This window comes from Oratosquilla oratoria, chromosome 33, assembly GCF_046742065.1.
Source record: "Oratosquilla oratoria isolate Oo_2021 chromosome 33, ASM4674206v1, whole genome shotgun sequence".
NCBI classification, from domain to species: Eukaryota; Metazoa; Arthropoda; class Malacostraca; order Stomatopoda; family Squillidae; genus Oratosquilla; species Oratosquilla oratoria.
Genome location: NC_134809.1, coordinates 12822455 through 12847110, shown reverse-complemented (window position 1 = coordinate 12847110; position 24656 = coordinate 12822455). Strand labels below are relative to the sequence as shown.

Genomic DNA, 24656 nt, shown 5'->3' with positions numbered 1-24656 from the left:
TTCAGTGATGAAAGGCAAGAAATAATTTTTTTTTCTGAAATGTATAGCTACTTTTTTTTTATTATTGTTCAGCTCGCTGGCTGAGTGGGTTAGGGTGTCGTTACTTGCGGTGAAGGTTGAGGGGATGGCGGTTCGAACCCTGACACCGGCGAAGTTGAACCAAGGGCATGGTTCGTTAAATTCCACTCTACAAAGTCATCTGTGAGGGGCACCATCCTAGCCTCTCGATAGGGGGGAGTTTGTGACATTAAACCATATTATCATCATCATGTTCCCAATTATGTTCCCATATTATCATCATCATGTTCCCGATTAAATGAAGCGGCCTTGCTGTGGATGTGCTTTGTCTTGCGACACTGCTTCTGACCCAGGGCGGTGGGCAAGGTGCAAGGATGACCCGTCATCCAGGAGGTGCTCAGATGAGAGGGAGGGTGGGAGGGGGTGTGGAGTGTATTTAGGGATGTAATGGGTGGGAGTGTTTTTATGCCTTTCCCTTTTTGGCTACCTCCCTTGAAAGGGGGAAAAAGCCTTGGGCAGGGCGGTGGGCAGGGTGGTGGGCAGGGTGCAGGGATGACCCGTCATCCAGGAGGTGCTTAGATGAGAGGAAGGGTGGGAGGGGTGTGGAGTGTATTTAGGGATGAAATGGGTGGGAGTGTTTTTATGCCTTTCCCTTTTTGGCTACCTCCCTTGAAAGGGGGAAAAAGCCTTGGTATATGTATGTATGTATATGTAGATGTATGTATGTATGTTCCCAATTTAATGAAGCAGCCTTGCTGTGGATGGGCTACGTCTTGTGCCACTGCTTCTGACCCAGGGTAGTGGGCAAGAAGCAGGGATGACCAGTCTTCCAGAAGGTGCAAAGATAAGGAGGGAGAGAAGAGGGTGGAGGGGAGTGGAGTATGTGGGTATGAAATGGGTGGGAGTGGATTTTATGCCTTTGTTTTTTGGCTACCTCCCTTGTTAGGGGGAAAAGGCCTTTGGTATATGTATATATATGTCCCATACTAACAATCCTTATACAACAATATCTCTTTTATTAGTGACTTATGGTCCTGCCCAGAAGCTGTTGCTGGTTTCTTGGAGGTCATGGGTGCAAGAGAGACCAGGGGTAAAAGAATGATTGATACAGTACTACCTCTCATTAACGGACTAAAAGGGGGTAACGGTGTCCATTGATGTGAATAGTCCATTGATTTGGAGTGGTTTTTGGGTGGCATAGTGATTGCACAGCACTAAACAACAGCACCAAAAACACAGCGAAAACACAGCAAATGCAGCTAATTAACGTCCGTTAATGAGAGGTACATACATACATATACCGAGGCTTTTTCTCCCTTACAAGGGGGGTAGCCAAAAAGAAAAAGGCATAAAATCATTCCCACCCATTCCATCCCCGAACACACTCCACATCCCTCCACCCTCCCTCGCATCTTAGCACCTCCTGAGAGGTAGTACTGTATATTAGTCGTCTTCTTCTTCTTTCACTGCAGGGAATAAAAAGACTCTCCATCTGCTCAGAACACATTGTAGCTGATTCTTGCACCGGTACAGTTGAGTGTAAGGAAAAGGAAGAGCATGAAGATAAAGAACCACAGATGGCTGTGGAACCAGGCTGTGGCAGAACCAGCTTCGAAGAGGAAGCAGAACTGGTTGCAAGGAGTGTCTGCTTTGAAACCACAAAGGATCTGCATGACATCTCATTAGAAGTAAGGATGAATACCTGCATCACACTGGGCTGCTTCTTGTCAGATGTCATGAATTTGAACATCTAGAAGAAGACTGCTTTAAATCAATTTCAGACTAAATTGGGATGGTGATTGTTGTTGGAATTGGAAAGTAATGATGATAATTTGTTTCTGTTTTTATTGCTTGAATATTTATCTTATGGCAATATCGTATTAATTTGTCTGTTGTCTGGCCATTTAGTTACCACACAAAGAAATGGAGGAATCTACTCTGTCGTTGGATGATGCTGTTCTCGTGATGCAAAGTGACGAAAATGAGACCAAGAATGCTCTAGTTGAGCACTTGAACATAGACAGCAGTGATTCCATCAGCATCTCTAGTGGCACATTCTCAGAAGTGGACTCAGAGGATCAGGCCATCTTGAGGGAGTCCGATAGTGACGACGCATCAGATCGGGAGTTTTGTATGGTCAAGATGCCAGAATGCTTCAATTTCAAGACCGAGACTACTGGTAAGACTGTAGTCATTATTGACTCTTCCATTAGCATTTGACACAGCCCAGAGGGATTTCTCCCTGTCTTTTTCTGCACGAGGGGATGGAGAGGGGAGGTCACCGATTTAATGAAGTGGTCTTGCTGTGGGTGTGCTGTGTCTTGCGACACTGCTTCTCACCCAGGGCAGTGGGCAAGATGCAGGGATGACCCGTCATTCAGGAGGTGCCAAGATAAGAGGGAGGGAAGAGGGTGGAGGGGAATGGAGTATGTGGGGATGGAATGGGTGGGAGTGGTTTCTATGCCTTTATCTTTTGTCTACCTTCCTTGTAAGGGAAAAAAAAAAGCCTTTGGTAGGTAGCCAAAAAAACAAAGGCATAAAATCCACTCCCACCCAATCCATCCCCACATACTCCACTCCCATTCACCTACCTTCCTCTTTTCTTGGCTCCTCCTGGATGACAGGTCATCCCAGCATCTTGCCCACTGCCCTGGGTTAGAAACAAAATCTGTAAAACGTGTCAGTTCAGTGATGTAGATATGTGTTTTGACTTAGCTACACCCCTTGTTAAGAGGAATTTTGTGGCCTAAAACAGAAATGTGCACTAATGGAAAAATTTAGTAATATTCTTTGTTTGTATTTATCCAGAAGCAATGAAAAGAAGATCAAAGCATTGTGAAAAGTCTCCAGATTTTTGTAAAGTTGAACTGCCTCTTCCCATAAACAACTCGTCAGAGTCTGAGACCAACAGTAGAGACGTAGAAAACCCGTCACCAACCCTCATTAGCGTATCCATGGATGGGGACAGTGGCTGGAGCAGTTGCATGACCAGCGAGAAGCAACCTGTGGTTAGTTTCACTTTTACAGTTTATTTAGCAACACAAATACTATCATAACCCTTTTAATGTTACACCACCACAAATAGGTGCTCATTATCAGTTGTGGCTGGTTTGCATGGTATAAACAGGTTATTTGTGTGTGTTTAGACAGTAATTTAGTGGCAACATTTTGGACCAGTCACAATATCCTTTTATGTTTGGATACAGATTTACAATCATAGAATAATGTGACTATCTGATATGAAGAGGTTATTTGTGTGTGTTGAGACAATATGGAATGTTAATACAATTTTTAACTTTTATTGTCCCTTGTGTCTGCTCTTCCTCTTAAGTCTCTCCTATGTCTACCACTCCACTACCATGTGTGAGTTGATGATTAAAAAAAATTGGTGGTATAGTTGGAAGATATGGTATGTCAGGAAGGAATAAAAGTGGATAGGAATTGCTGAAGATGTGTGTGGAGCAGGAGATAGTGGTTGGGAACAATTCCTTCTGCATTGTTAGGTTGGGCAAGATATTTGTAGACTCCCTTTTGACCCTCAGGCATTTATCAACTCCTTGGATAGTCATATCAATCCACAGGGCTCAATATTGACCATTTTGGGGACCCCTGGTCTTCTCACTTAACATCACAATACTGACCAATGGAATCTCATCTCCTAAGACCAAGATCTGTGATATAGAAAGCGAGTACAAGACAAAAATAATTAATTAACCTAACTCAGAAAGGTGAAATTAATTGGCCAAAAAAAGTTAAGAAATTAATGAATTGAGAGGTTGGAGTTAAAGATTGTAGCCCTGGGGGGCTGATGTGGTGGGTGATATAGAAGTATTAATATTTGTTGTATAAGTGGTTTTCTTTTGGATCGTGATTATTTTAGCTGTGTTTCTATTCGTGTATGTTTAGCTTCTTTTCTTTTGTTGGAGAAGGGTGTGCAACTCCTTTGTGTTGCATGTTGTCTTCCGTAAGTGTTGTGCATTCGTTAAATGTGGGCATGGCCAGATCTAGGGTAGGGCCAATAGAGCCGCGGCCCAGGCCCCCGCATATTTAGGGGCCCCACACCAACTCCATTATAATAGTATAAGGACTTTTTTTTGTGTATTGTCATAAAGAAAATGAGTAATCAGCTGACTGTGACCGAGCACTGAGCAATATGGTGACTGTAAACAAACTCCGAGATGGCTGACAGTACGTTTCATGAAAACTGGAATATTTTTATGGGGGGGTCAACCTGACAGGGCCCTGCACACTTTCAGGGCCCAAGGCCTCGCAACATGTAAATCCGGCCCTGAATGTGGGTGGTATTGATTGTGGCATTAGGTTGGGTTCCTGTATTAGTGTTGTGTATATGTGGATGAGGAGGAGGATGTAACACTATGTGGTAAAGCATTGGGGATAAGTCAGCTCCATCTAGGTATGTACTTTGACTCAGGAGCCCCCTTTATAATAAAAGGGCCTTCAGTATATAATGTATCAAAAGTAATAAATATCAGATTGCATTTCTCAAGTCATATAAAACATTTAAACTTTGTTGTGGGAAATTATTGCAATTTTGATTACTGTGACTTGTGTCTGATCTTCAAATTTAGTTGTTTTTGACATAGGATTTTTAATTTTTTTTGTGGCACATTTTTTCAACACAGAAGTTGATTGAATTTAGGTTCTGTTAGTGTTTCCATCATTGATACATTGTAGTACATAATACTACATCTCATGTTGAGTTTTAATCCATTTATGGCTTATTTTTTCCCTGTCAAATCTTTAGAATTCAAACCATTGAAATTAGGTCTTCGCTAATGCCGTATAAACAGAACGTGCACCTCATACTCCTGCAGGTTAAGGGATCAAGTAGCACAAGCACCAGAGTACCTTACACCACAGGTGCCTTACCTGATGAACTGGTGCAGGACATTCCAGAAGATTCTGTACGAGGGGCCTGGAACACAGCCTGCACTTTCATCAGCAGAATTAATCAGGTGAATAGTGAAAGTTGATGTTTGTTTCTTAATTTGTAAATGGATTCAGTTTTGTTCTGAATGCTGAGGTCTAGACTTGACGTGTTAATCCTGTCTACAGAAGCTTCGGAGATGAGACATAAATCTCTGAACTTTTCATCTTTTTGTTCTTCCTTATTTTCATCTCCTGCCCTTTCCTTCTCTTGTGCTGTGTCCATCATCTACTCCTCATTAACCTCCCCAACCTTTTCCTCATCTTTCCTCCCCCTTTTCATCCTCCTTCTTGTCCTCCTCCACCTCCTGGTAGTTAAGTGCATTATGTTATTATCGTTGATGCATTGTGTTGTGTAGTTTGTTGAGTGTCTATGTTTGTTTTCTTGATTGTAAGAAACCATGCCAGGGAGGTGTTAGAGTTGTTTTTATGAACTGTTAACTGTAATTAGATTTTCTTTTTGCTGACTAAATCCTGTGGTTGCTAATGATCTTACAATGTTTATTTTTTTTGTTGGTTTTCACCATAAATGTGTGGGCTGGAGGATTTGTGTCAAAAGTGAGAACTAGGATTTTAGAGTGCTTGTCCAGTGGAAGTAGTTGGCCTCTCAGTTTTACTGCTGAATGCTTCTTTGATTCATGGTTGCCTAGGATTAGCAATGTCACTGATGATTTCTGTGAGAAAGCCTCCATTCTGTTTTGTCTTGAGCCACTGTTCTAGTTTGTCTAAATATGTTTATGTGGTCTTTGCCCATGGTTTGTAGTTGTTATTGTTGTTGTCGTTCCCTAGACTGTCCGAGCAGTCCCATCTCCCCAAGGAATGCTACAGCCAAAACTGGGTTTTCCCTCAAATCCTTTATAGAGTGTATGTTGTGTTGTTTGCGTGCATGATTGTGTATAATGCAGTCTTCCATTATGTGTTGTATGGTATGGGGTGAAGTGTTACATCCTGGGCAGTTTGTAGTTGTTTTGCTGGGTTATTATTGTTAGGTTATCTGCATAAGTGATTGCTTTGGTGTTACCCTCTGAATTTGATGTGGGGAAATCATTTAATTCAAACTTGGAATCATACATACATACATACATACATACATATATATATACATATATGTATGCATATATATATATATATATATTTATATATAAATATATATATATATATATATATATATATATATATATATATATATATTTATAAATGCAAAATAACCACAGAAAAAGGGAAATTTGTAGACAGTAAGTAGAGGAAGAGGAGGCGAATCAAGTAGGGAAGAAAAGGTAAAAGGTACAGATGGAGAGATGATAATGGAAGAGATGGCAGTAAGGGGAAGATGGGCAGAATATTTTAGGGAGTTGCTAAATGTGAAGGAGGATAGGGAAGGAAAGATAGCTGCAGTGGGAAATGCGAAGAAAATGAGAGTGATGAGTGAGGAGAATGGAGGAGAAATAAGGAAGGATGAGGTGAAGGCAGTTGTAAAGATGATGAAAGCAGGTAAGGCACCTGGTCTGGATGGATGCCATGCAGAATGTCTGAAAAAGGGAGGTTCAGTGATGGTGGACTGGTTGGTGAGGTTATTTAATGTTTGCTGGAGAGAGGGTAGAGTACCGGAGGACTGGAGAAGTGCCTGTATAGTTCCTCTTTACAAGGGAAAAGGGGACAAGTGTGAATGTAGTAGTTTCAGAGGGATTAGCCTGTTAAGTGTAGTAGGGAAGGCTTATGGGAGGATCTTAATTGAGAGGATTAGGAGAGGAACAGAAGGAGTAATTGGTGAGGAACATTGTGGATTTAGGACAGCTAGAGGTTGTGTAGATCAGATCTTTGTGGTAAGACAGATATGTGAGAAAGCTATAGGAAAGGGGAAGGATGTTTTTTGGGCTTTTATGGATCTGGAAAAGGCTTATGATAGAGTAGACAGAAAGGCACTGTGGGAGGTTATGCAGATTTATGGGATAGGAGGAAAGCTTTTGGGAGCTGTCAAGAGTTTTTATGAGAGTAGTAGAGCATGTGTCAGGATTAGAAATGGAGAGAGTGAGTGGTTTGAAGTAAAGGTGGGACTTCATCAAGGATGCGTTATGTCGCCCTGGCTGTTCAACTTATACATGGATGGGGTGGTGCGAGAGGTGAATGCTAGGGTAGTGGGTCAGGGATTGGAGATGGTTAAAGAAAATGGAGAAAAGTGGGAGGTGAGCCAGCTGTTGTTTGCGGGCGACACTGCGCTTGTGGCAGGGTCAGAGGAGGGATTGAGGAAGCTGGTGGCAGAGTTTGGGAGAGTATGTGATAGAAGAAAGCTAAAGATAAATGTGGGTAAAAGTAAGGTGATGAGATGTACAAGGGGTGAAAGTGGCAGTAGACTGGAAGTGAACATTAAGGGAGAGTGACTGGAGGAAGTGGATAGTTTTAGATACTTGGGTGCAAGTGTAGCAGAAAAAGGTGGAGTGAAGGTGGAGGTAGAATGTAGATTGAGAGAAGCGAGTAAATGCCTTGGTGGTTTAAAGAGTGTAATGAGGAATAGATATTTAGGAATGGATGCGAAGAGGAGACTGTATGAAGGAGTGATTGTGCCAACAGCACTGTATGGGGCAGAAACGTGGGACATAAGAGAAGAAGAGAGAAGGAGTTTGAATGTGTTTGAGATGAGGTGTCTGAGAAGTATGGTGGGGGTTACTAGGCTGGATAGAGTGAGAAATGAGGAGGTGAGGAGGAGAACAGGGGTGAAAAAGGATTTGGGAGATAGGGTTGATGAAAGAATATTAGGATGGTTTGGACACATGGAAAGAATGAGTGAAGAAAGACTAGTAAAAGAGGTATGGAAGGCAGATGTGGAGGGAGTGAACATGACGGGATGTCCTAGGATGAGGTGGATGGATGGGGTGAAGGGGGCTTTGGGGAAGAGGGGAATGTCTGTTTAGGAAGGAAGGGAGAGGACAGAAGACAGAGGTGAGTGGAGAGTGGTTGTATATGGATGATGTTGTGACTGCATGAGGAGGAATGGGCGGGGGGGTGGGGGGTGGGGTAGTATGTGTGAGTAAATTTTGATGCAGCCCGAAGGGATTTCTCCCCGTCCTCGCCTTATATGCAAAGGGGGACGGAGAAGGGGGGGTCGCCGATTAAATGAAGCGGCCTTGCTGTGGATGTACTGTGTCTTGCGACACTGCTTCTGACCCAGGGCGGTGGGCAGGGTGTAGGGATGACCCGTCATCCAGGAGGTGCTCAGATGAGAGGGAGGGTGGGAGGGGTGTGGAGTGTATTTAGGGATGAAATGGGTGGGAGTGTTTTTATGCCTTTCCCTTTTTGGTGACCTCCCTTGGTATATGTATGTAAGTACTTTCGTATATTACATCTTCAGACTGACATAGGTACAGAGTTGTGTTTAAATGTAAGTATCAGGTGGCAACCATATGGGAGGGAAGGGGGAGAGAGTACAATGCTAGAAGGGGGGTAGACCTTACCTCTATTGACCTGACCAACACATAAGGCTCAATCTGGCAGAAAGATCTTGGTGACCAGTTGGGTTACCAATTAATCACATTTAAAATGACCATAGCTTAAGTTTATGTTTTTATCAAACGTGCCTGATATTAAGCAGGATTCTATTATATTTCTTTCTTGTAGGCTTTTCCTTTGGCTAAAATTGTTGCCTTAGACCAATCAATATGATGGTTGTATAATGCTTTATGTTGAAAATAATGCATTATTTTCTTGGGCAGATCTTACACTATATCTAAGTTGGGAAATCTTTGTTTCCAAGTTTTTCCCAAGTGAGACCCCCTCCCACTTTAATAAGTCGTCTCTATCAAGGCATTCTTCACCTTTCATAATTCTGTGATTTACAGGAAATGCCGTCACCAACTGAGACCCCCTCTCACTTTAATAAGTCCTCTCTATCAAGGCGTTCTTTACCTTTCCTAATTCTGTGATTTACAGGAAATGCTCTCACCAACGGAGAGTCCCAAGGACACGGGAGAACATTGCGTGAAGTCGGATCCAGTGGAGGGTAAACCAGAGGGAGGAGAGAGCGAGCAAGGAGCAGCAGCTAAGCCGGTCACCATGATCACAGAGCCACATCTCTACACTGAAGTATGGTTATTCTTCCTGTATTGTGTCATAGAAATGTCAGAGAAATAAAATATTTTATCCTGCATGACCAGTATCAGTAAAAATTGTAACAGTTGTCCCATATGTTTGAATGAGGTTCTTTGATAAATGTTGAAACTAATAGTGGTAGAAAAGTGCGATATGTGAACTACAGTTTTAGTTATGTATATTGGTTTCCTATTTGTTATGTAGTAAATGAATGCACACCATCTAGTTTGGTGAAAACACAAATAATGTATCAAAGAGGAAACAAACTACTAGAACAACTCCCAGACATGAACACATTAAATTCCAGCAACCACCCTACCAGACATCCCTGTCAGCCATCTCAAATTGAAAGACATTGCTCCATGCCAGGCCCCCTGACATCCATCCATCTGAATCCTCTCAACCCTGAAAGGAAAGTCTACCTAGCCAGACTGCAGACTCCAGACATTCCTCTCCTTCGTAATGCCCCTTTTACCCCATCCATCCATCTCATCCTAGGATGCCCCATCATATTCACTCCTTCCACCTCTGCCCTCCACACCTCTTTTACTAATCTTTCTTCACTCATTCTTTCCATGTGTCCAAACCATCCCAATACTCTTTCATCAACCCTATCTCCCAACTCCCTTTCCACCCCTGTTCTCCTCCTCACCTCCTCATTTCTCACTCCATCTAGCCTAGTAACTCCTATCATACTTCTCAGACATTTCATCTCAAACACATTCAAACTCCTTCTCTCTTCCTCTCTTATGTTCCATGTTTCTGCCCTGTACAGTGCTGTCGGCACAATCACTCCTTCATATAATCTCCTCTTAGTATCCATTCCCAAATGTCTATTTCTCATTACACTTTTTAATCCACCAAGACATTTACTCACTTCTCTCAGTCTACATTTTACCTCCACCCCCACTCCTCCCTTATATACACATTAGAAAAATATGGAGCAGATTTTCTTTTATACAAGTAGTATTGAAATCAACATTATTCTGACACAAAACAGGGCTATCAAACAACACATACAAAATTACCATTGTGATATCGCCAACCCAGAGAGCTTGGTTAAGGACAAAAAATTATTGCTTGCAGTGGAGACCCACACATTCTTAAACTTTTAGAAGCTATGTACATAAGAGAAAAAAATCCTATTATCAGTATTCAATCTAATATGGTTTCAAGCATTAGCTTATTCAAGGGTAAATTTCTCATGTGCCAACCCCCCAACCCCCCTCCTCCCATTCCTTTGTTACCATTGTGTTAGGTGAACCAACCCTCATCCCCCTCTCACCCTACCCCTCCACCTTCCTTATACTCCTGTCAGACATGCTGCCTCCACAACTCGCACACTCCTTCCACTATCCCCTCCCTCAGATGACTGCTAGGTCCAGGTTTATCAGATCTCTTCCACTATATAAGTTCATGCTCGAATGCACTTGAGTGTCATTTCTTCATTTTGTAAGCACTATTCCCTAGTTATGTTATATCATTGTAACCATTTTAATTTTTGTGTTCATCATTGTAATCATTTTAATTTTTGTGTTCATACTTGTATGTTTGCATATTTGTATTTTTCAGATTTTTCATGAAGATGTTTCTGTGTAAATGAAATGTTGATTATTAAAATGGATGCTTTTGGTGAACTTTCCTTTGCTTGCTCAACCCCAAAATACTCTATCCTTGTTGGCAACCATGACAATATAAACAAGAAGATTATCAACTCAACTGTCAGAATGCTGTCATTTTCAATACTACACACACACACACACATATATATATATATATGCAAAGTAGACCACTTGGAAAAAGAAACTAACGAAGCCTCTATTTTGCATAAGTGAACACATGTACCTGTGTTCTTATTAGCATATATATATATATACATACATACAAACATATACCAAGGCTTTTTCCCCCTTACAAGGGAGGTAGCCAAAAAGGAAAAGGCATAAAATCATTCCCACCCATTCCATCCCTGAATACACTCCACACCCCTCCACCCTCCCTCTCATCTTAGCATCCCCAGATGACGGGTCATCCTTGCACCTTGTCCACTGCCCTGGGTCAGAAGCAGTGTCGCAAGACACAGCACAACCACAGCAAGGCCGCTTTATTAAATCGGCGACCCCCCCTCTCCATCCCCCCATGCATAGAAGGAGAAGACGGGGAGAAATCCCTTCGGGCTGCGTCAAATTTTGCTCACACATACTACCTCAACCCCATCCCCCTGCCCATTCCACCTCACGCATCACAACATCATCCATTCTCCATTCACCCCTGTCTTCTGTCCTCTCCCGTCCTTCCTCAACAGACATTCCCCTCTTCCCCAAAGCCCCCTTCGCCTCATCCATCCACCTCATCCTAGGACGTCCCCTCATGTTCACTCCCTCCGCATCTGCCTTCCATACCTCTTTAACTAGTCTTTCTTCACTCATTCTTTCCATGTGTCCAAACCATCCTAATACTCTTTCATCAACCCTATCTCCCAGCTCCCTTTCCACCCCTGTTCTCCTCCTCACCTCCTCACTTCTCACTCTATCTAGCCTAGTAACCCCCATCATACTTCTCAGACACCTCATCTCAAACACATTCAAACTCCTTCTCTCTTCCTCTCTTATGTTCCATGTTTCTGCCCCATACAGTGCTGTTGGCACAATCACTCCTTCATACAGTCTCCTCTTCGCATCCATTCCCAAATGTTTATTGCTCATTACACTTTTTAATCCACCAAGGCATTTACTCGCTTCTCTCAATCTACATTCTACCTCCACCTCCACTCCGCCTTTTCCTGCCACATTTGCACCCAAGTATCTAAAACTATCCACTTCCTCCAGTCGCTCTCCCTTAGTGCTCACTTCCAGTCTGCTGCCACTTTCACCCCTTGTACATCTCATCACCTTACTTTTACCCACATTTATCTTTAGCTTTCTTCTATCACACACTCTCCCAAACTCTGTCACCAACTTCCTCAATCCCTCCTCCGATCCTGCCACAAGTGCAGTGTCATCTGCAAACAACAGCTGGCTCACCTCCCACTTTTCTCCCATTTTCTTTAACCACTTCCATACGGTGATGCCTACATGGGCGTCATGAGGAGCAAGTGGGTACACGATGATGCCGACATCGGTGTCTTGATTATATTTATTGTAGTCGTACCTATGTAACCTCCATTCTCTCTAAACTGGCTTCATCATATTTTCTATGGTTATCAAAATTCACAGGTAAAAGAGAACGAATGATTGAGCACTGACTTTATTTTTTATAATGTGATTATTATGACGCAACATCGCATGTGGGGCAGCTAATGCTGCCAGACGTGCAATGTGCCCCGGAGTAAAGAGGTTAACCAACTCCAATCCCTGACCCACCACCCTTGCATTTACCTCTTGCACTACCCCATCCATGTACAAGTTGAACAACCAGGGCGACATAACGCATCCCTGACGAAGTCCCACCTTTACCTCGAACCACTCACTCTCTCCATTTCTAATCCTGACACAAGCTCTACTACTCCTGTATATCCGCAAAACCTCCCACAGTGCCTTTCTGTCAACCTTATCGTAAGCCTTTCCCAGATCCATAAAAGCCAAAAAAACATCCTTCCCCTTTCCTATAGCTTTCTCACATATCTGTCTTACCACAAAAATCTGATCTACACAACCTCTACCCGTCCTAAATCCTCACTGTTCCTCACCAATTACTCCCTCTGTTCTGGATATAATGGAAAAAAATATCTGACCGGACAAAGCCTTACTATAACGGATTTTCATCCGTTATAGCGAAAGATCCTTGGTTATAACAGATCTTTGGATATAATGATATATACATCCCCATATTGTCAGTTATATAGAGGGTTTACTGTAATTTCTAATATTGGACAAGCTACCGGATATAACAGATCTGTCAGGTATTTCCATCTGATATAACGGGTCCTTGCTTATAACGGATCTTTGGATATAACGACAGACCTGTTCCCATATCGTCTGTTATATCGAGGGTTTACTGTATGGTTGAATATTGTCCTAATCCCAGTTTGTCTTTTACAGACAGATCCTCTGCAGCAGTTAGTCTCGATGGGATTCACTAACCTGCACGTCAATCAACGCCTTCTCCGCAAGTACGATGGTGATGTTGCCAAGGTCATTGCTGATCTTGTGGTCTTCAACACGCTTTAAATTTTTGCTTTTGAAAAAGTAGGATTTTACGGAAATGCTATTATGAGATTCTCCAACAAGGAGAGAAAAGTTACCTTTAGTCAGACTTTTTCAGAAGTTATTCTCATTATTCATGAAGTTCATAGGGGGAATGTATTGTTACATATTTATTTGTAGTTTGTATTTATGCATAAATTGTGTATGTGTAAGCATATGTATGTGTATGTAAATCTATGAACACCTTCATAAAGAACATGGCTGAGAGTAGACAAAAAAGTGTGTGTATATGTACCTTATGCTGATTGCTTATGGATGAATAAGGAGAAAGATTTTAGTGCAGCTGAATGAATGCTAAGTAGCATGATTTCTATACACATGTTTAGTGCAGTGGCTTTGTGTGTATGTACACGAAGTCCTGGACTCTGATTTTGATTAAGAGACTGGACAAGTTTCTGAGGTATTGGAAACTCGTATGCTTAAAGTTTTCTGAAGGTTTTTGGTTGACATAAGTGTTCAGAATTAATATAATTATGATGAGTACAGAAACATTCTGGTTACAGCTCACATGGGAATAGGAAGCAAATCTCGTTTGCAGAAAAATAGTGTTTTAATAGCACAGATTTATACACCTGTTTTCTACAATGTTCTGGCTTGGATTTGTTTATTTCAATCCAAGGATAGTACCAAGAGTTATAGTTGTTAAATCTGAGGTGTAAAAATCTCTCTCTCTCTCTTTCTCTCTCTTTTTAAGTTCAAATATTATGTATGACCATATTTATGATTATGCACATTTATTGATCATTCAGGAAGTTGATGATGAATTGGGAGAATTTCTATCTATATTCCAAGAGCTTTTTTTCCCCTGTATATGGGAGGTAGCCAAGTCAGAAGGCAAAGACCCATTTCACTCCCTGAAAAATTACAGTAACTGAGGAAAAAATATGAGTCATGCATTCAAAAACATTTGTTCTGAATTACAAATATGTTCAGGAGATTGCTGGTGATTTTCAATTCAGCTGTCACATTAGCATATGTTGGAATCGAGTCTTCAGGCTCAACAAAGTGAAAATGTTCCTTTCGTCTCACATCTCAAGGACTAATGAAAGGCTGTCCTCATGATATGAAGAGAGAAATTATATATTAGTAATACATACATACATATACCAAAGGCTTTTTTTCCCCTCTTACAAGGGAGGTAGCCAAAAAACAAAAGCATAAAATCCACTCCCACCCATACACACACAACACACATACACATGAGAGATAACCTCCCATCAGAAAAAACAAAAAACAAAAAAAGAATTATGTGATATTATTTTACTCTTATTTTTACATGTTTACTCTTTTATTGCCTTCAAAATATTCTCTATTTGAAGCATTGCACTGATTCAGATGTGTTTTCCACTGTCCGAAGCAGTCCTGGATCTCTTGCATAGTGATGCCTTTTAATGACTCCAGCATTTCTTCTTAACCTCTTCCACATCTGGAAACTTTTTCTTTTGAGGACTTTCCTCAACCAGAGGAACAAAAAAAAGTTTTGTTTTAGGGAGTGAGACTGTGGGTGGGTAAGTGGGGTCATGCCGTTATTGGTCAGAAACTGTCTCACATTCAAGGCAGTGTGCATTGGTGCATTGTCATCAAATTGTGTTCATATGTATAATTTCCCCCAAATATTTATCATATATACGAATGTATTATATTTTGATTAGTTTTTGTGGTTTTTCTCCGTTTTATTTCTAAATACTTAATATTATAGTAAGTATATGTAAACAGAGCCTTTTTGTTACTTGGATTAGCAGAATAATAACAAATTTGTTTATTGTGTATTTGGTGTTGGGATTGACTAAATGCAAGCTTGCTTCATTTACACAAATGACCTGCTTGGCATATAAACTCTTAGCTCTGTAGGCCAAATATAATAATTTACAAGACGATCTTTCAATACTACAAACAGCACCAACCCTTGCACAAGGAGGAAAGTTCAGTGTTGGTACCAGGAAATTTTAACTGGGGTAGCTATGATTGGATACAGATCTAGGTTGGGGTGCCTGTAGCATAGCAAACCCTAGGTACAATAGAAGCCCAAAATTAGTTTCTGAAGTACATTGCACAGCAACCTGTACCAGTTATTCCCTAACTGCAAAAAGGTTCCTGGCATATTTACTGAATTTATATATACAGGAAAGGAGCTATGCTTATGAGATTCTGTCTCTTATTACCCAATTGATTATCATACTTCACTTTGAATTCATATATTGTTGCAGCTTGTATGTGTGTGTGTGTTTATGTAAATGCATACATACATTCATACATATGTATGCCAAAAGGCTGTTACCCTTAAATCACTTTAGTATGAATCAAATTCTCATGCACAGTATTGTCTGCCATATGTATGATTCATCACACCACTCACATTATAAAATATAAAGTCACGACTGTATTACTCATTCTCTTTTACTCCAACTAATAATAAATACAGAAAATGTGATCAAACCAGTTCACAGAATCTGGGGGTAATTTATGTACAACTACATAAAAATATATACATATAATCAAGATGTCTATGGCGGCAGCCTCGTGTACCTACTTGTGCCTCATGATGCCTACATAGGCATCATAGTACTGGAGTGGTTAACTAAGGGCATTGGTCAGCTAATGCGTGCACTCAACCATCCAACACCCATTTCTTTTCCCTGTTATCTTGGCTCCTTGTGAGTGAAAGGCTCTCCCTACAACCTGCCCACTGTCTGGGTCAGAAATGATGAGAACGACAGGGCACCACAGCAAGACCTGACATTGGGACCAGTGACAGGTACCTGGATGTGGTGGTCTTGCGAAATGGACAACAAAGTAACCCATTTTCAACACCTCCCGTCCCAACACCACCATCAGGAGGTACAGCTGATCTGAGTCTCCAGGCTGGGCCCAAGACACTTTCCCTCCTCTCTCTCTCTCTCTCTTTCTCTTTTTCTCTCTCTCTGTCTATCTTCTCTCCTTTCTCTTTCTCTCTCTTCTCTCCTCTCTCTCTTTCTCTCTCTCTTCTCTCAATCTCTCTCTTCTCTATCTTTTTGTCTCCTCTCCCTCTCTCTATCTCTCTCTTTTCTCTATCTCTTACTCTCTCTTCTCCCCTCTCTCTCTTCTCTCTCTCTCTCTCTCACTCTCACGCTCATCTTCAACTGTATTTCTTAAGGTTCGCCACACATAGAGAGCTGACAACCGGTAGGTGTTCTCCTCCCTCCTACCACTATCAGTTAGTGATATAGAGACAGTTTCACATCAATATCAGGATGCTGGGTGGACGGGGTAGAGAATTCTTACTTGGGGCAGAGGTCAGAATGGAGGGGGATTATGTCTACCTGCCATCGAGTTCATACGAAGGACACTGCATTAAATTCCCTGATTCAAAAAGTGTTATGCAAAACCCTATCTGAGACGGGAATAGAAGTGCTGGTGAAATGTTCATGATCTATCTGTATACATAGAGCTTTTTCCCCCTTACAAGGGAGGTAGCCAAGTCAAAAAACACGCACCCAATCCCACGTATTTCACTCCCATCCACCACCCTTTCCTCTCTTTCATCGTACCTCCTCCCTTTCATCGTACCTCCATCTCCTGCTCACTGCCCTGTGTCAGACACAATGCAGCAAGACACAGCAAGGCCACAGCAAGGCCACTTCACTTAATAAGCGACTGGAGGCTGCACCTCCAGATAAATGTTAGGATGGTGGTATGTATTTGGGTGAAGAGCGAACAGTGAGATTCCTTTCTGCATTGTGCTGTTTTCTGGAGGTGTTTCCTCCTAGTTTCCAGAGTTGGTGCCCTGCTGGCAGGTGCACATCTTCAGACACAATCGTCTCCTCTTTGAGTGGTTACCCTACAAGCCAAGGCAAGGCCAGATTCCACAGGATCATGGGTATATTGAAGTTAAGATCAGAAGCTGTAGATTGATTCAGTCATTAAGGCCTGTCAAGATTGTAGTCAATAAGACAGACCTTCACTCCTTTATTCATGCTTCAATTATCATGTTGTCACAGAGTCTGGAGTTATTTTTTCTTTCTTGATGTCTTGTGTTCCATGGTGAATGGGAGTGGAGTATGTGGGGATGAAATGGGCTGGAGTGGATTCATGCTTTTGACTTTGGCTACCTCCTTTGTAACGGGGGAAAAAAGCCATTGGTATATGTATGTATGTTACCTTGAGCTTCACTAAGTGGAAAGTCCACAGCCCCATAGTGGCTGGCAACAATCCTCAGGCTCTCCCACAGATCTTTGTGGGAAGGAGCTCTTGACTCTTGTCTGTACTGTACCAGTGCATGACTGTTTCTGTGTCAGGAGATGAAAGTGCTAGGAGAAGGGGATCATTTTGTATGAAAGTGGTAGTTGCCGACAAGTCTATTGAAATAAACACCACAAGTTGGGACGGAGCCCTTATTGTATTTGTGGGAATGATTTCTATGCCTTTTTCTTTTTGGCTACCCCCAGTGTAAGGGGAAAAAAACCTTTGGTATATGTATGTACGACATTCACTTGTAGCAGCATTTTAAAGTACTTGAAAAAGCCACCACCCAGCCCTTCTAAGCTACCAGAAGAGACTGGATGACTGCATTGTGGACAAATGCCCAGGATGTAACACTTTACCCCATACCATTCAACACATCATGGAAGACTGCATTATACACACACACGCACACCAACAACACAACATACACTCCACAAAGGATTTGTGAGAAAACCCCATTTTGGCTGTGGCATTCCTTGGGGAGACGGGACTGCTCGGACAGACAGTCTAGGGAACGACAGTGACAACTTGGAAAAGATGTAACAAGCGAAATGTCGTACTAATACAATAAAGGCTCCGTCCTCACTTGTGGTGTTTATCTCGATAGAAGGGGATCAGTCGCCAGTTGTCAACTCTCCATGTGTGAAAAGGTGTGAGAAATACATTTGAAGGTGATAAAGAATAAAATCTTGGACCAAATCTGGAGAAACAGTGCGAGCCTCTCAGAGTTCTACATCCTGATGGAGGGGATAGGGTTGACTGTCAGGTTTTGAAAATGGACAGCTTTAATATCTATTTTGCCAGACTAACACATGCAAATACCCGTTAGAAGTCCCCAAGTAATATATGATCTTGGTTAAAAGTCGACCCCCTAATTTGTGGCTAGAAAATCCAGAATTTTTCATGCATAAAAGTTGACCCTACATTTTTATGTCTGTCTTAACATATGTGCAGGTAGCATACCATTACATGTACAACTTGACCTACAATTTCTGGCAGCCAAAGTGTAGACTTACTTCCATTATTGTTGAGAGTGGATTTTGGAAAATATTGGTAAGCACTTATACACTATATATGCTAAGGCTGTGAAGCAAGGCTAAATATTTATAATAGCAAATTGGCCATGGTAATGATTCATCAGTGAGTTTTTTAACAGGACATGCATTTTGATGTATACAGTCATACATAAGTTGCCATTAATCTTTGTATTTTTGTTCTGTAATGTTTATACATAAATAAGGCTTTTGCTAATTAAAGTTTTGACCCAGAGTACACGTGAATTTCGTCCCTGAAAAAGTAGTATCTGCATAAAAATCGACCCCTTGAATTTAGCTTTAAAAAATGGACTAAAAAAAACTACTGTTATTTGGGTATATACAGTAACTCGTGAATGCTCAGCTAATACCTTTGTTGTTATACTTTGTGACCAACGATGGGTGCCTGTTTGTGGTGGTCTTGCAAAATAGATGGCGGAAAGAATCCTCTTCCTACTGTCCGTTTTCAAAATCTATCATCTTCATCCACATCTGGAAGTGGACCCAATCTTTTTCTCAATATTAGTTGTATTTCCTCCACCTTTCCAAATAAGGAGACTTAACAAGTAACTGGTCCCCACTTCCAATTACCTTCAGCTAGTGACATGGAAACGGTTCCACACAAATACAATACAGACAAAAGTCCAGTATTTCTTTCTGTAACAATTATTATCATTATATTTCTGTCTATGACTGTTTTCTTATTCTCAACAAAATGAATCGATCTGTTATCCTGGTTCCTTTGCAAGAGACCTGCCACCCAAAGTGAACAAATTACAGTTCCTCTAGAATCAAAATAAATAATCCTTCTTTGTCTTCTATTCACAGTTCATGCAAGCTTTGAAGTGTACAATAATTAATTAGATATTGGTGTGTGTGCATATATGTGTGTCTGTGTATGTGTATTTGTGTGTGTGTGCATCATTAATCATCGTGTATTTAGAATTTTTTATTTTGGACCAAAACATTTGTAAGATTTTGTTGTTGTATTGCACATATGCCTAGATTTTTGGAGAAGGCAATACAATAGGTGTCTGATTGAGTTGCAGATGAATTGACATCTAATGTTATCGAAGTATTTTGGAGATCTTTAATCTCTTCATAAGAACAAAAACCCCTCAGATGAATAAGATCATCCAGTATAAGCTAGAAAATCTGAAATAGGCATCACCATGCTGAAAAGATTAATATATAAAACTTAGAAGTAGATATGGCTCTTTATGATTAATTCTAATTAACTTTTGCCTCGAGTTTTCCTAAGCGGAAACTATAACCCCACAGTGACTGGCAAAGGTCCTTGTGTCTCCCCACAGATCTCTCCGGGAAGAAACTTCAGATGATTTTCTGTTATAATGGTGTATTTACCTAGTTGTATTTTGCGGGAAGGAGAGCTATGCTCGTGGTGTCCCGCCATTGTATCTTGCAGTGTCTAGTTTGCTTTTAAACTCATGAATGGTTTTTGTGCATACTATTTCATTATCCAGTTTGTTCCAATTGTCCAAAACTCTGGGGTGTGTGACTGTTTCCATGTCAGTGGGTGAAAATGGGAAAGGAAGGGGAGCAGGTACTGATTTTTAGCTCTCCATATGTTGAAAAATATAAGAAATACAGTTGAAGTTCATAGAGAGAACTCTTGGGTCCAATTTGGAGGCTGAGTGTGAGCCCCAGAGGGCTACCTCCTAATGGAGGTGAAAGGGTTTAATGGGTTTTGAAAATGGGCAGCTTTGCTGTCCATCTTATAGGGCCACCATATGCAGGTACCCATCATTAGTCCAAGGACTCTTTATATATGTATATAAAGTCATTGCATGATTGAACTTTATCATACTACACACCCCAGAAATGTATTTAACCATTTTACCAGATATAACTAACCCTGGATGTAACATTAAGGGTGTGTGATGACTTTAGTTTTGTCATGCAATGACTCGAATCATATTGGAATTCATGGATATTTCACATATTCCATGGTTATGCCACATGAACAGCAATACAGTTTGATAGAACACAGTACAGATGAACTGTAAGATGTCGTGGTGAAAGAGTACCACACTTTCTCTTAGGATAGCTCTTCTACCATAAACTAAAAGACCATAGCTCTTTCAAACTTGTTTGGGTAACATCGTATATGTTTAGATTTTGAATGCAGTACCTTTGATCTGACCGTGATGAATACAGAAAATAGAAGTCATTGGGCAATACAGCAGATTGCTTTATTGTATAGCCCAGATCTAGATTTGGTAAAGCAGAGGGAAATAATGATAATATATCGCCTAAGTAACTCTGCAATATTCTTTTTAACCACTTCAGTATGAGTAAAATTCACACGCACAGCATCAGTTGCCATATGTACGATGCAACACACTACTCGCATTATAAAATACAAAGTCACTGCTGTATTACTTGTTCTCACTTACTCTGAGTAATAGTAAACACAGAAAACATGATTAAAGCAGCTCACAGAATCTGGGGGATGTCTCATGTATCACTACAAAAATATATATATAATCAAGATGCCGACACGTGGATCCTTGTTTACCCACTCCTGCCTCATGATGCCCACATAGACGTCATCGTACCGAAGTGGTTAAGATATTCAGTAATTTGGGAGAGACTGGAATGTAACAGGTATGATAAGATAGTGTGTAAGGACCGTAAAAATAGTAAGTTTATTATGATAGGAAATGTCTCCAGGTACATATATGAAGATTGATGGGGATATTTCTTGCCAGAACTTTTGAATATGTCAACTTTATAAAGCTGTTGATTTGTAATGAAAACTATAGTAAACTATACTTTTGAGTTCTTATAGGCATTTAGAATAATCAAGTTTATATATATATATATATATATAATTTTTTTTATTAATATTACCCAATATGCAGGTTTTACCTCCCAAGCTCCATTCTATTGAATGTATTTGGTAGACAGGTGGATGTTATGGAGATCTAGCCAAGTACCTGTCCTCACCCTCTACCAAAACACATGGATTAAGATAGGGTAAAGTGGGTAGAGCCTATTTACCAAGTTAATTCAAACTGGGTTGAGTAAATGTTTTTGCAATGTAAATGAAGCACAAGGAATGAGTAATACACAAATGTCAAACATCAAAGGAGATGAATATAAAAGGTAAATAAAGACTAATGTAAAGGCGGTCATAGCATGACTGGAGCGCAAGACTTATGTTACCTATGCTTTTTTCAGCCTGCTACCTACAAAAGTTGTGCTATATGCACTCTTGCATCTAACCTGCCTGTCACTTACTTTTGCAATGGTTCCTTTGCATTGTGTATGCATACACACTATGTAAGAGTTGTGTTGACTTTTAGAAACAAATATGTTACTCTGACATATAGAATATGTATGTGTTTATATTATGAAATCAGAATTTAATCATTAGTTATGCTTTGTGTCTATATCACAGCTGATTGTATGCATGATTTGGCTGTGAATGCTGTCCTCATTGTAAGACGTTGGTATTGCCTTATCTATGAACCAATATTAATTCAGGAAAAATTACTTACGCATAGATGGGTGAATTGTATGTCTAAAGTAGCTTAATGAATGAGCCAGAAAACGGTAATCAGGAAATTGCAGCTGTACTTATTGTGGACAGAAAAGGGGTGAAAGTGTAAGACTTAGTTGAGATTTTTGGTTAAAGTAAACAAACAATAAAGAAGTTTAGTAGTAATCATTTTGGTTGTTTTGATTTTAATTCTACTGAGAATGACTATTGTCATTAATATAATTGATGCCAAAGTTGGTTTTCTTTATTTCGTAACAATAGTTTACTAGATATTTTCAGTAAAATTAAAGAGATGAACTATGTTTAATGAATATGATGAAGTAAAAGATTACAGTGTGGTTGTTTTTATGGTAGCTATTCTTGTATATCTCAACAAAAAACATTTTATGTATAAGTGATAGTATATATATACATATACCACTGAAATATTCTACCCTGTATTCAAGCAAAACATTATTGCACCAATTTTTTTTGTGACCATAAATATCTTTGTGATACAGATGAAGTCTGGAATCCAGTTTACGAACCTTTTCGTGTGTTCAACAAACATATGGAGCCTAAACGTGAGGCATTTGGGTGGTTACTAACTACTGTATTATAAATGGTGGGAATATTTACAGTATGATTTCACAAGAATAACCTTTACATGTTCAGTGATAGTAATTACAGAAATGTAGATACTAGCTTTAAAGTAACAGAGAAAAACACAATGTCAATAATATCTTCTGTGCCCTCCAATGATAGGAATGGAACATGAAGTATTGTTGCATAGTTGCAATCAGAAAGCTTGGACCACTCTTGTTTCCATGGCATAAATACAAGACTCCTTACAGATTATTTGGTCTTTTTTGTATAAATTATTTACTTTTAGAATGGAAGATGTTTTTATCCATGAAAATATAGTAAATATTCACCAATAAATGTTATATGTGCATAGTGAAAACAAAAGTGGTTCAAAGTTATTGATTGTGAGTAAACATCATCATCATCAACAGATAAACGTGACAGTATTGAAAGAAGCAACAAGTGTTAGTGCATCGCTAATTTGTAAGTGCACTAATAAACCAATTAGATTAGTACAAGTGATATGGAAGGCATGAGTAATTGTGAGGTAAGAGCAACTAATTAAGATGAAATGGGAATGGGTCACTCAAATTTAAATGGCTTTAGATTAAAGGAATTTTGTAATTTTCACTTAGTAGTATATTCTATTTGTATCCCATAATGTAAACACTAATAATATTGCTGATTAAGTGAAATGTACAATAAAGAGAAAAATATATAGATTCATCTGAATTTTCTTTTAATCATTCACCATTAAAACCTATTCATATCTCTTTGCAAGCATGTTGCAAGGGCGGCAGTGAAACAGGTTGTATAGTTAGATAGATAGACTTTATTTGGCAATGAATCAATGTACATGAAGTGCAAATAATGACAAGACCACATAGTTCGGAATAATAAATGCAAATTGCCGAGGATAACACAAAAAGCATGTATGCTTATTTCCATTGTGTGTTCATTAATCGGTAGGTTATGCGTACAGAGGGGCCACGTCAAGTACCCAAGGAATCTAAAGAACGACTGCCCGTGGGCGAAGATGTTAGGTGCTGTAGGCACACATACATACAGGGGACTTTGTTAAAAGTATGAAAGGGGTCCTTGTAGTGGGAGGCGTCTGCGAGTCGTACACCACCCTTGCACTAGTTCACATTAGTCCTATGCCCAGTACACTATACCACACCTCCCCCACCGCGCTCGCAGAGGCGACGCGGGGGGCAAGAGCGCCCGCGAGCGGCGAGGGGCAGGGGGGTCCGCGCCCGACGGTGGCGGAGGCGTCGGGGGGCGGTGCCATCGGACGGAGGTGGCGCCGATTGCGCCACCAGATTCTACCACTCGGTAGGCGAAGTTCGTATTCACCTGGACCCCGGATCACGACAAGGCTTTCGCCGACGTCAAGCGAGCTCTGTCGTCACCGCCCGTGCTGGCGCCCTTCGACCCCGCCTTGCCGGTGGTACTGCAGATAGATCCCTCGCGCCTTCACGGCATCGGGTACGCTCTCCTCCAGGATCACGGCCAGGGACACCTGCGTCTCGTCCAGTGTGGCTCGCGGTTCCTGACGGACGCCGAAACCCGCTACGCCACGATTGAACTGGAGATGCTTGCTGTCACGTGGGCCACATCCAAATGCAAACTGTATCTGTTTGGAGTGCCCCACTTCACGTTGCTGACGGACCATCGTCCGCTCATCCCCATCCTCAACTCATACACCCTCGACGCCGTCGAGAACCCCCGGCCTACAGCGGCTCAAGGAGAGGCTCTCGCCCTTCGTCTTCACGGCGAAATGGTGCGCAGGAAAGCAGCTCTGCATACCCGACGCCCTCTCAGTAGCCCCGGTCTCCCGCTCCACGCCGGAGGACGAGACCGACTGCGACAAGGACGCCGCGCATGTCAGGAGCGTTGTCGCCAGCAGCGCAGGCGCCCGCGAGGACGGCCCGTCGCCCGACGCCAACAGGGCACTCCAGGAACTCCGGGCCGCAGCACAAGCGGACCCTGCCTACGTTCACCTGCTTACCTGCGTGTCCTCCGGGTTCCCGTCCAATCGCCTCGCCCTACCCAACT

At 41.1% G+C, this 24656-nt stretch overlaps 1 protein-coding gene across 4 annotated transcripts in view; it reads left to right on the top strand.

Moving 5' to 3' along the window:
• LOC143017760 (uncharacterized) overlaps positions 1–23330 on the top strand; it is a 49304-nt gene extending 25974 nt beyond the window's left edge. For 2 of the 4 annotated variants that reach the window (XM_076172622.1, XM_076172620.1), the window contains 6 exons: positions 1491–1706; positions 1927–2197; positions 2827–3026; positions 4854–4994; positions 8890–9042; positions 13089–23330. In XM_076172622.1, the coding sequence (XP_076028737.1) occupies positions 1491–1706; positions 1927–2197; positions 2827–3026; positions 4854–4994; positions 8890–9042; positions 13089–13217 (1110 nt within the window). In that variant the 3' untranslated portion in view covers positions 13218–23330. Of the gene's footprint in view, positions 1–1490; positions 1707–1926; positions 2198–2826; positions 3027–4853; positions 4995–8889; positions 9043–9355; positions 10676–13088 lie in introns of those variants that run through there. The other 2 variants (XM_076172621.1, XM_076172624.1) reach the window with 2 other exon arrangements.
• The last annotated feature ends 1326 nt before the right edge of the window (positions 23331–24656 follow it).